This window comes from Chinchilla lanigera, unplaced genomic scaffold, assembly GCF_000276665.1.
Source record: "Chinchilla lanigera isolate Chin_1 unplaced genomic scaffold, ChiLan1.0 scaffold00160, whole genome shotgun sequence".
Taxonomy (NCBI): domain Eukaryota; kingdom Metazoa; phylum Chordata; class Mammalia; order Rodentia; family Chinchillidae; genus Chinchilla; species Chinchilla lanigera.
The window spans coordinates 325,707-338,133 of record NW_004955561.1 but is presented as its reverse complement, the minus strand read 5'-3'; the positions used below and the strand labels follow the sequence as shown (position 1 = coordinate 338,133).

General features: G+C 50.5%; 1 protein-coding gene across 1 annotated transcript; it reads right to left on the bottom strand.

Annotated features, from left to right (window-relative positions):
- Nucleotides 1-2,222: 2,222 nt before the first annotated feature.
- On the bottom strand, nucleotides 2,223-12,126 carry Cav3 (caveolin 3). Its single transcript, XM_005412999.2, has 2 exons — nucleotides 11,734-12,126; nucleotides 2,223-2,954 (listed from the first exon to the last, which is right to left on the bottom strand). The coding sequence occupies exons 1-2, from the start codon at nucleotides 11,845-11,847 to the stop codon at nucleotides 2,613-2,615; spliced, it is 456 nt and encodes a 151-aa protein (XP_005413056.1). The 5' UTR covers nucleotides 11,848-12,126; the 3' UTR covers nucleotides 2,223-2,612.
- Nucleotides 12,127-12,427: the final 301 nt, after the last annotated feature.

Sequence of the window (12,427 nt, the reverse complement as noted above, 5' to 3'; positions counted from 1 at the left end):
GGGTGTTTCACCTTTTTCTGTGTTCAATTGCAACAAAATGCCACTTAACACACAGTGTGTTTCTCTGGCTTCTTTCTGCTGTGGTGACTTTCCGTGGTGCTGCATGCACTGTGCCATTTGGTGAATGATGTGGCCAATCCTGAGATGTCTGCTTTGTAAAAGGTGCACTTAATAAACATTTTTTTCATATATTGCTTTGCCTTTTTTTCCCTCTCAAACTCAGTGGCCGCATCTGGTGGCCTTCAGACTCCAGTTTGGGGGTGGGCTTTGGTGTTACCTATCTGATGATGACAGGTGCATGGGCTAAGGCAGGAGCAGAGGGGACTTGGTCCTGTTCTCTGGAGCCCCAGGTGCATTCATTCATCTTTTAGCAGATGCTATAAGATCCTGGAACAAGCCCCACCATGTGTCACAATATAGGAGTCTAGATTGTCACCTTGAAGTGACCTTAACAAATATTTCTTAAGTGGGGATTTGGAGATGCCTACAGAATCACAGCTGGATTGTGTTAAAAGGCAGATTCCTGGGTCGCATGGCTGAGTCAGGTCCTAGAGCCGGGGCCACAAGATCTGCATTTTGAACCAAAGCATACTGCCATCTGTATGTAATACATGAGAGGGAGTGCCCCGTCCTCCACCTTGGGCCCACTCTCACTGTACCCCCAACATGCTTTTCTACATAGTTTCCTCAAGGGGATCCCTACAGGAGTCAGACCTCACACACATGCGTCTTGATTATGTGTCTTTTTCTCCAGCTCTGTGAACTTTGTAGGTAATTGAGCACCTGCTCTAGTCTGCCCTTAGAGAAAGATTGAAAAGTTTGGAGTCAGAGTCCAGTGAATGGCAAATACCCACGTGGTGAAAATCTTTGCCTAATCCAAGATTGCAAGTCTAAAACTGATGGTCCACTGATTTCAAGGGATGTTGGAAATGGCAGGCTCTTTAAGGAAGACATCAACAATACTGGCCTTAATCCCTTCCGGCAGGAGGGGCTGGGCCTGCCAAGCTCCTTGGAGAATGTGGGAGAACTCAGAGCGGTGAGCTGGGCCCACAGGGCTACACTGGGCATCTTTTGGCGAGTCTGCGGCCTCCCTGTGCTGTAAACTTCTCATCCATGCAAACAAGTATTGACTGATGAGCTATTTGGGGGTAAAGTGTACTGATATCTGCAACTTATTTAAAAGCAATCAAGGTGGGATTGTGGATCGTTAGAAGGGAGGTTGGATGGCAATATCATAAAGCACCAAGACAGTGTATGTATTGGAGGAATTCACAGCTACTTTCAACTTCTCACAGTGTACAAATTACATAAGATGTTAGATGTTAGAAAAAGCACCTTACAGCTCAGTAGATATCAGAAATGGTTTGAGGATAACAAAATTTAGGCCAGCGATGGCAACTAGGAAGAGAAGCAGACTGGAGTCTGTGTCCTGTCTCCTGGTCTGTGTGTGCTCTGCGCCGTCTCACTGTCCCCAAAGACCCCTGGGTTGTGGCCAGCGGCAAGGAAATGATGTCCTTCCAGACCCTAAAATGTGCCTTGGACTCTTTCTTTCCTGAGACTTAAGTTGGTTGCATGAAAAAAAAAAATCAAATAGGGTGGAGGGTCTCATGGACTGAATTGGTGTCTGTACTGCAGAACTTGACAGAACCTTTACCGTGTTAGTGTCCACTGAAAATCTCCAAAGATGTATACAGAATTTCCAAACAAATTTGGCCACAGAAGCTAACTTCTCCCAACTTTTTTCTTTTGGGTAATATGTTCTGGATGACACACTTGGGAAACAGCCCTAAGGATGTGAGAGGACTAGGTTTGTGTATTCTTTTGCTTTTGGAAGTGGTGGGGGGGGGGCGGGGAGGCGGGGCATGGTCATTCTGCTGTCTTTTTCCAGCTTGCCCCTGTGTGTGCACTGGGCTGTGTGCGTTCCTCAGGCTGATGGTACACACGCCAGGGGCAAGGCTATATGTGTCCGGGGCTCAGTGTCTGCAAGCCACGGGGAGCTCCAGAGAGGTTTGAGGCCAGGTTCTGTGCCCAGTATCCACAGAGTGCCCCCACCCTGCCAGCTCACAGGCCATTTCATCTGTTGGTGCCCATTTTCTGGCTCAAGGCCAGCAGAAACCTTCTTTTGCCCAGGAAAAGGACCAAGCAGCCTTCCCTGCTGCTGTGCACAGGACAGTGAGTCAGAACACCACCAAGCTTATGGACACAGACAGACGAGACACATGTCCCCATGCAGCTGAAACCTTTATTTGGGCCCCCTCACACCCGCAGTCACTGGTCGCTTTCTTGGGCGTGCGTGGACGGTGGGAACCCATGGCAGTTCACGCTGTCACAGTACACACGGATGCAAAGACTTGCAGTAGCTGCCTCGTAGCACACATCTTCTGGTCCAGGCTGCTCCTGGGTATTGTGGTAGGGCTAGGCAGAGTGAGGGCCGCTGCACTGCCTGCGAGGCCGGGTTGGCTTTTCTTTCCAGCTTCCCTACATGGTGTGCTCCCATTTGGAGGAGGGAATGGAGCAGTCACTAAGGAGAAAGAGCTCTCTGGCCCTCTGTGGAGCAGGTGCAGTTGTGCCTGGCTTGAGCCCTGCCCTGCTACCCGCTTCCCTGCCTGGCTTTAGACTTCCTTCCGCAGCATCACCTTGATGCTGCTGCAGAGCTGCCCCATGGCAGCGAAGAGCGGGTTGCAGAAGGTGCGGATGCAGAGTGAGTAGATGTGGCTGATGCACTGGATCTCGATCAGGTAGCTTTTAATGCACGGCACCACTGCCCAAATGTGGCAGAAGGAGATACAGGCAAACAGGAAGCCCCAGAGCAGGGCCAGCGGGACGCCCAGCAGTGTGGACAGCAGCCGGTAGCACCAGTACTTGGAGACAGTGAAAGTGGTGTAGCTCACCTTCCACACGCCATCAAAGCTGTAGGTGCCCACAGGCTCCGCAATCACATCTTCAAAATCCACCTGCAGGTGCAGGAAGGAGAACGGTCACCCACAGCATGCACATGCCTCGCCCCCCCAGCTTGTGCTTGTATGTGTCAGATCCCTTGGGGGTTGGATAAGTCCGAGAGCTGGACTCCATCCCCGGAAGGCTCTGACTCAGGCTTTGGGTGGCCTGGGCCTCTGCACTTCTCACAGGCTCCTAGGGGTGGGGATGCTGTCACTGGTCACCTGCTTGGCTGCTTTGCCCCATCTAGAACAGCAGTGCACTGTGGAGAGTTCGCCAACTCCCTCATTCATGGAATGAATAAGCAGCCCTCAAAGTGAATATTTTCCTTAAAGCCAGCAGTATATTAGAAACAGCCCTACCATTTAGACGTGGTGTGAGAGGCTTGGTACAGGGTGGTGCTGCTGGGAGGTGGTGTGGGGAGTCTTGGTCCTTGGAAGGGCCTGTGGGGCCCTGACCCACTCCTCTCCCTCTCCTCCCTGCCCATGAAGATGAACAGCTTTGCTGTATCCCATGATGCGACAGCCTTGCCACAGGTCCCACAACAATAGGCCAATCGATCATAGACAGGAATCCCCACAAGGGTGAGCCAGAATAACTCCACTCCTCCTAAGCCAACTAGCTCAGGTGAGTGGTACCTTGGTTTATGAACTTAATTTGTTTTCGGAATTGGGGGAAGATAGTTGCATTTGCATTTGCCTCTTGATGTGGAGTTCGCAAACGAAAGCAAAATTTTGCTGAATGCTTTTGTTTGTGAACTGAACTGTTTGTGAACTGAAGTAGTATTGTATTTGCTATAGCGCTCAAATTCTATTATATCATGATCCTGGAAGATCCTAGAAGAGCTGGACAATCATCCTTATCCCATGAAGATCAGTTGAGCATCCATGCGAACGATGGTGGCGAGCCCAGCAGGCAGTTGTACTGTGGAGATCCGGGGAGCACAGGGGCTGTGTGCTCCCAGAAGTAACTTTAGTCTAGGTGGGAGTATTAAAGGCTCTTCCTAGAGAAGAGATGCCTACCAGCAGCTGGAAAAGCCCATGGATGAAATCACGGAGAACTCAGAAAGGTACAGTGTGGTCCCCAGGAGTCCAAGTGCAAGCCCAGAGATGGCAGTGCGAGGTTGGAAGAGGTGGCTGGCAACCTCAGTGCATGAGACCTTGGGAGCCTGCTGTGCAGGGAGTGCCGTGATCGAATCTGTCTGGGTTAGGAGGAGCAGCAGCAAGACTGAGAGTGAGAATGAGGCTGGGGACTGGGTAGGCCTTGGTGGTACCTAACACATGGTCCTGGCAGTGTGTTAGAGAGAGGTGAATGGGTTTGGGAGCTGCTCTGGCCATGGTAAGTGAGGTCCATCCCATGATGAACCTCCTTGGCTGCAGAGGCATCTGGACCTGAGTGGCCCAGCCTTCGGGGGAGGGTGGATGCATTTCCTTGCCCCAGCCCCATAGCAATCTCAGGCCCTGTGCCTCTACCTCCACCACCCACCTTTGTCACTGCAAGGAACGTGGGTGCTCAAGACTTGTCATCACATCCTACTGAAGACATGACTGAGGTACCATATGAAAGAAGTGGGAAAGATAATCACTGGACTTAAATAAAAAAACATACTCATCTACCTATCTATACATTCATCTACCCATCCAAATAACCATCCATCCACCTATCCATCCATTCTCTTTTCTCTTCATCCATCCATCTACCCACCCAATCTATCTCCAACCATCCGTATTTCTATCTACCTATTAATCTATCCTGTCCATTCTCCTTTCCACGTATCCATCTAACCACCCATCTATCTATCCACCTATCCTATCCTTCCATCCATGTATCCATGTATCCATCCATCCATCCATCCATCCATCCAAACAAATAAATAAATGTTTACTGAGAACCTCTTGGGTTTTAAGCTACCAGCTCTTAGGGAGAACTTAGTACAACACCTGGCACATGTAGGTGCTTGTTAATAGTTCTTTTTCAAATGCTCTAACTTTACTATGAAAATATATCTCAGATCCTACTGGCATTTCAGATTGTAAGTAGAATGATTCTTCAGCCTACCTCGTCATAAATGTTTACTTGTGGTTCTCAGTCTAAGCTGGTAAGATGGCTTGAATCCTCCTTTCTCTCATTTTCTGCTTGTAGTAATAAATCCACCCCAAGCATCTATCTGTTGTGCCTTTCAACTGCTTCATAGAAGCAGCTGGTGTTGGCATTTGAACCAGTTTCAAGGATTGCCTTTGGGTTCTGCGCATGGGGCAGCTGCACTGTTTTTTCTGAATCAGAAAACGTGCTCTCTGAGGCCCATGCCCTGCTGGGAGGAGGCAGGCAACGCTCCCCTAGTTTGGGTTTGAGCATCGAGAAAAGTCTAGCCATGGCCATAAGACCTGGCACAGGCAGCTCTAGGCAGCTGTGCCAGCGCATCAGAAGTGGACAGTGACTTCGTTCCTTAATTCCTTTCGGACGCAGAGAGGAGATGGTGTTTTTCTTGGAGGGTGGGGGACTGGGGGGCTTAATCCAGCAGGTTAGCTCTGGCTTTGTGTACAGCTGTAGCGAGGGGCCAAAGGGCAGGAAGGGGAGGCCATGGCTGTTCATTCAGTTGGTGTCCACTTCTCTGACCTGTCTATTTTTGGAACATCAAGAAAGGCAACTGGTGAATGGGAACGGGTCAGCGCAGCCCCGGCAGCCTCCTTCAGGACATGGAGTGTGGGAGGACGAGGAGGAGGGCAGCAGCCACTCCTGCAGAAAACACTTCCCCAGAGTTCTGGGTGACTCAGGCCTTGGGTATCTGGGACCCTGTACAGCTCGGATAGGACACCCTACTGGGGAAGCAGCTCCATTTCTGTCTCTGCTTGGTCACGGAGTTACTGCACCCCTCAGGCGCTGTGCTTTTCCTTTTGGGGCCCGTGGCTTTTTGCTTGTTTGTTGGTTTTGTTTGGGTTGGGTTTTCTGTTTGCATGGGGATTTTATTGTGGTGGTTGTTCCGCTCTACCCAGAGGGGTTGCAACAAGATCTGTAGAGGCACAGAGTTAACTTTTGAGTCAGAAGACTCAAGCAAGTGGCTAAAATTCCCTGGGCTCCAGCTTCCTTGCCCACAAACTGGCTACTTAAAAGGTTGTCCTCAGTGTCTCCTCCATCCTTTACCTGACCAGGTGAGTACAGAATCTGAGAGCAAATCCTTTCACGTCTTGATGCAGTAGTTTTATTTCTAATAATAGTAAAAATTGGGGCTTATGTTAGTTAGCGTGACTGTTTTCAATCTCATTTTCTTTAGTAATTTTTATTATATTTTACAAAAGTACTGGTGCACAGTGGTTTGTAATAAAACCAGCCCTTCCCTCAGGTAGCTTGAGAACCATTGGTCCTATGAAGTTAGAAGCTAAGCTAAGGCAATACGTACAGAACCAGGTTAAAAATGGTAAAGCTTTGCTTGTTTTTGGTTAGCCATGGTAATAGCAATAGTAAAATTCTATAAAGTCTGAGGTAACCAAGGTAGCACTCCAATCATTTAGCCCTCATAGGGTCACTTCTGGCCATGTATCTGGTGTCTTACTGCACCAAGACCCAAGGAGAGTGAGACCCAAGTCAGCCTGACATCACAGCGTACGTCTGAGTCTCCCTTAGTCTCTGTACCTGAGTTATCAGAGGGGCCAGGTACCCAGAAGGAGCTGAGGCCCAGAACATGGCACAGGTGGTAGCAGGAACTCTAAGGGCTGCTGGGCTACCTGGGGAACCTGGGCTATAACATAATTAGAACTGCCTTCATGTAAAGGAGTTGGAAGCAGCTGCAGAGCCCCACCTGCACCTGGCCAGTCTGGCCCTTGTCCTCTGGCTGGGCCCCTGCATCCTCTTGCCTTCCCTGGCAGCCTGTGCTTGCTGCAGAGCTGCTGCAAGTGGGGATGGGAAATGGCAGAAATGCCCTGGGTGGTGTTCTAGGCTGTGCACCAGCTTTTGGTGGGTGAGATGACCTCAGGGAGTCATGCCTGTCATTGTCGACCAACGTGGGGTATCTCAACCCTTCCTTAGTCTGGGTCTGCTGTAGGACTCACTGTAGCCACCAGAGTGGGCCAGAGGGACTGCTGTGCCAGTCCCAGAATGAAGCCTGGAAGGTTGGCAGCTTCTGCTTTTCGGAGCCCTGAGCTACCATGTTTGAAGTTCACTTTTATACCCTGTTCTAGAGACCGAGGTGTTAGGAGTCTGCTTTTATACCCTGCTCTAGAGTTCCACTGTTACCTCACTCTGGCAGAGAGGTCACGAGCAAGGAGAAGCCTGAAGTTGCTGGAGCTGGGGGGCCCAGCTGTACCCACTTCCTTCTTACTACCATGCCATTGCCAATGCCTTGGAGCATCTTGGATGTTTCAGCTCAGTGGAGCCCCCAGGTGCTTTCAGCCAAACCACCATATGAGAGACCCGCTGAGGCCCACTGAGCTTCAGCAGTCTCCAGTGGTTGTTGGGGAAATTTGTTATGCAGCAATCCATAACTGATATGGTATGTCTTTAGGGAAAACAGGTGACAACTCTGGACTCCAGGTGCAGCTTCAATGTGCAGAGGTGGACATGTTCATGATACTCGAGCACAAGAGTACAGAACATTCCTGACTCAGCTGTTTAAGAACTTCTGGGGACCCAAGAGCATACACTCTAATGACCCAGGAAAGTGGACCACTATTTGAAAATCTCCAGACCAGCTGACTCTCAGAAGTTCCCATGACAATAATCACAACACTTCAGTGAGAATGAAAGTGTAGCCTTTTCCAGGGGTCACTGATGAGGGCAAGACATTCCCAAAAGGAAAGAATTGTCCTGTGGAATGACTAGTGGGATGTATGAGTCTCTATGATTCATTCTCTGCTTGGTCTTCGTGCTCTCTCTTCCACAAATTGCCTTTGAGATGCTTGTCCTATTTTCATTCTCCAGTTCATCAGTCTGCAATCAGAGTAGCAAAGAGGTTTCATCTTTTGCATGAACTCTGAGCCACTGATGGGGCCTGGCTTCCTGGAGACATGCTGTGATCCACTAGCAATGTCTGCCGTGAATATAGGGAGGGGCAACAGAAATACCTGTCAGCGATATTCACCAGCTCTGCCCAGTATTCTGTGTAATGTTGCAGAAAGCCTCCACACCTTTGCCTATTCCCTTTCTTCTTGGAAAACCTGTTCCTCCACCCCACATTTTGCCTTTTTCTCATTTTAAAAAATGCAACTTGGACACCATCTTCTCACGGAACTGTCTCTTGATTTTCCCAGATGCAAGGAACGTCTTCCTCACCTAACCTCCTACAGCCCTCCACTTGGCACCAGCTTAGATTAGCACCTGCACAGTGTGACTGCCTTCTTCTTGGCCACAATCTCTGTCAGGTTGGACTCTTTTCAAGGGAAGGTATGAGGTCAGTTTCATCTTTCTGCACCAGGCTATCCCAAATCTGCCCAAACCAGGAACAGGTTGTGCGGAACTGGAGTGCTGTTGCTTCCTGTTGTCTCTCCCTCTTACAAATAACTGGGGAGAGGCTGGTACCCTGAGGCATGGGCGGGGAGGGGGCTGGAGCCTCTCTAACCTGGGAGTGAAGGAGGTATCCTCAGAATGCTCAGTGGCACACTGGAGAGCCTGGAGCTTGGTATGCATTCATTTCCCACCAAGCCTGGCACAGCACCAGAGCAACTCACACCCTCTGCTCTGAGACACCACCATGCCCACACATAGCAGGGGCTCCGTAAGAGTGCAAGGAGTCCCTGCCGGCCTCCTGCCATTTCCCAGGTGCCAACGAAACCCAGGTAATCAGAAGGCTGCCCTGTCCAACAGGCCCTGCCTGTGCCCCCTAGCCAGTCTTCTTGCTCCTTTCTTCCTTTATCGACTATAACCAAAGCCTGAAGTCACCTTGAACCTATCTATTATGCCGGTGCTATTTGTCTGACACTGCTTTAGGATCTATGTTCTACGTTTCTAAACTTTTCATTTCTGGCCCATTAAAAACAAAATAAAGAAAAAAAAAATCAGATAACTCTACAAACAAAAGGATGCCCACCCAATACCAAATAACAGTCTCTTCTAGACAAACTCATTTGCAGGACCTTTTGTTTGGCCTTTAGGAGCTGTTTTTCTGTGGCTCGTGGTCTCTAGGCCACCAAGAAAGAACTCTTTTCAGCCCCAGAGAGGCTGCACATAGCCGGACATCATGCTGCTGTCCCCACTTCCTTCTTTGGGTTATAATATGGGCCAGCAGCCTGAACCTGGCTCATTTCTGGCTCAGCAGGACCTGGAGTCCTCTCTATCTGTGCCACCCATTGTAGTCTCCCTACAACCACACTCTCCTGAGGACTCCTCATCTCCATCCTCAGTGGCCCATGGCTCAGTACTGTGGCCCCTAACTGTAAACTCCTGAGGCCCCCGCGCAGCTCACATCTGTCATGGCTTTGCCATGTGCTGGGAAGCCCCATCCTGTCCCGTCCTTCTCTGTCCACTGTGGCCCAGTGCTGCCTGAGACTCAGCTCCCTGTGGAGCTCAGTGATGATGGCCACTATATGGGGTCACAAGTCAAAGTAGAAGCCACAAGTCAAGGGTCATCGTTTTTAAGAGGAAGAGTCTGGATTTGAAATCAGGTCTGTTGAAGTTGAGTCCAGGACCCCTCCTGCTAGACTTCACTGTGGAAACCTCACCAGCACTGCCTCTCCTGTAGGTGGTGCTCTATCATTTGCAAAGCTTGCTTCCTAGTTTCTACCTGCAGCTCTCTCCCTGTATTGTGACACACGGCACTTCCCTCTGTGAGTGATCTGTGCACATGTAACTCAGATAACATGACCTGCTGTGAAGCAGGCCCACAGGGAAGGGGTGTGGAGGAGCAGTGGGCTGTCCGGAGCAGTTAGAGAGCTTTCTGGAGGAGGTGGGCTTTGAGCTGGGCCTAGAAGGTGGAAGGGCTTTCACCACCAGGAGGGCAGGGTGTGTTCTGGTGAGTGGAGCAAAATGGGCAGGAGAACTGGGTGGGAGCCTCCTCTGCCTCAGCTAGAAAACACATGGAGAGGTTAGCCTCTTCCCTGTGGAGGTGCCCAGGAAAGATGGTAGCCTGAGGCTGTGATATGGAAAGGCCCTGAGCTGCCCTGTGGAGTCCAGCAGCCCCCAGCTTGGTGTGCTTCAAATGTGGCTCATGCCACTGAATTCTAAATCCCATTGAATTTTAATTGCAATACAAAAACAGATATTTGGTTCCATTATTGGAAAACTTTTAATAAGGCTTGGAACAGTCTGGGCATGTGAATCTATTTTCAACTATACATTCTATGACCTCTAAATATAGAGCATGTATTTCTGATGCAAATTGGGAGTCTGAACTGAGAAGTACTGGGAGGGCAAGACACTTACTGGAGTTTGAAGACGGTACAGTTATTCACTGGTACTGTTTTCTACCAGTTATATGTCGAAATAACACTAGTTTGGATATATAAGGTTAAATTAACGATAAATAATTTCAACTGTTTTATTTTCCTTGTTTTTTTACTTCTTTTTTGTGGTATGAGGGATTGAACCCAGGGACTCTCTGCCTCTGAACTACCCTGCCAGCCTTCTAAAATTTTGTTTGACCTTGAAACAGGCTAAGTTGCCCAGGCTGGGCTTGAATATGTGATCATCCTGCCTCAGCCACTCAAGAAGCCAGAATTACAGCATGCACCACCACACCTGGCTGATTTTCCTTTTTTAAACGTGGCTGCTAGATTAAAATTCCGGGGCAAATGAATGTGTGGGAATGCTCATACTTTATGCTTGACTTTTCTACTAGCCTGCACTAATGCTGCTCTAAAAAGTAATTTACTAACAAGGTAAATTCCAGGCTGGAAGTGTGGCTCAGGCAGGGCTAGAGCACTTGCTATCATAAGTGAGGCCCTGGGCTCTATCACTTGTAACACAAAGAGGAAAAAAAAAAGTAAAAGCAAATCGTCGCGTGATTATCACATAGAAAGGGTGTAGCACAACATTATGTAGTATACAATTCTTGATGATAATAAACCACTGTGCCACTGTTAATGTACAAAAACACTACAGGTCACTGTACCTTGGTCAAGTTATACCACATTTCTGTGGGACAGTGTTGGCCTGCGGTCACAGCCCAGCCACCAGCCCAGGTCACAGCCACTGCAGAGCTGGTGCTGTTGGTGGCCGGGGAGCTGCTCCAAGCAGTCCCCTTCGGGAAGATACCTGGCTCGCTGGGCTGAGGGCGTGGGCCTGTGGCAGCTTGGCTGCTCCTCTGCTGGGTGAGGAGAGGCCTGGCTTCAGGCAGTGGCCAAGGGCTCACTCCCTAAAGCTACACAGGTCTGAACACTCCATTTCTGGGGCTCTGGGGCCCGGGACCCAGAGTTCCATCCTGGACCCCAGTCCCAGAGTGAAGCAGGAGCCAGGTGAGGGCCGGGCGTGGCCCACAGGCTGGGGACCGACCCTGGGCAGTGCTCTCAGGAGCGAGCGTTTCCCCAAGGGCTGCCAGCCCAGCTAGGAGATGCCTGCTGGAGATGGCCCTGCCGCCCACCGGGGAACCCAAGAAGGGCCTCCTGGCATGGAAAACTGCCTGAGCTGGCTGCCAGTTCCCATTGCTCCAGGACAGGGAGCTGGCGCCAGAGCTAGCGCCTCCGCCCTGGGCTAGAGAGGCCTTTTCTCTGTGCCTTGCCTCCCCAACCTGCCCAGTCGACACTTGGGCCTCCTATGGGCAGCTCATTTTTTGCTCTTGTTTGTGCTAAATACTGTGTGCACAAGCCTTTGCTTATTTGGGGATTTGGAGCAAGCAGATGAGGTGCCACCCTTCTGAGCTGCACAGCCTACCTTGACGATGTCTTCATTAATGTTCTTGGGGTCTCTGTTCACCAGGTCGATCTCCTTAAAGTGAATGTCCTTGACGATCTGGGCCTCCAGGTCCGTGTGCTCTTCAGCCATCATTGCAGAGCTGTCTCTAGCAGGTGGTGGAGGTCCGAGCCTTGCAGCTGGTGGGCTGAGAATCCTTGGGGCAGAGAGACCAGTTCAGGGTCCCCAGATTTGTGTCCTATGGCTAACAGGCCCCACCCAGCATGCCAGCGGACAGCTGTCCCACATAACTCCGGCCTGCCTCTCGGTAAAGCCGGCGTGGCAGACCTCCAAGCTAAAATTAAGACTGGAGCACTTCTGAAAGGCAGGGTGCTCCTTAAAGGGGGCGCTGCTGGGTTCTGGCTCCATGCGTGGGTGTTGCCCTGGCACTCCCTGGCCACCGCCCAGGACAGGCTTGCCCCCTCACTCCCCAGGCGGCTGTCCCTCCCTCCCATGGGGCCTCTGGAATTTGCCACCATTGCCAGTGCCTGGCGCTTCTGGGAGCAGCTGTCCCAGAGGAGGTGGGCTTGCTCTAGCTCTGTCTTGCAACTGACTGCTGACGTGACCAAATCTCCTTTCTGGGCCATTGTGGGGGACATGATGTAGCCTGAGCACTCTTCCTACCCTGAAGGAGAGGAAAGGGGCTCCTGTGTTCCTGGGAATGGGCTTCCGGAAC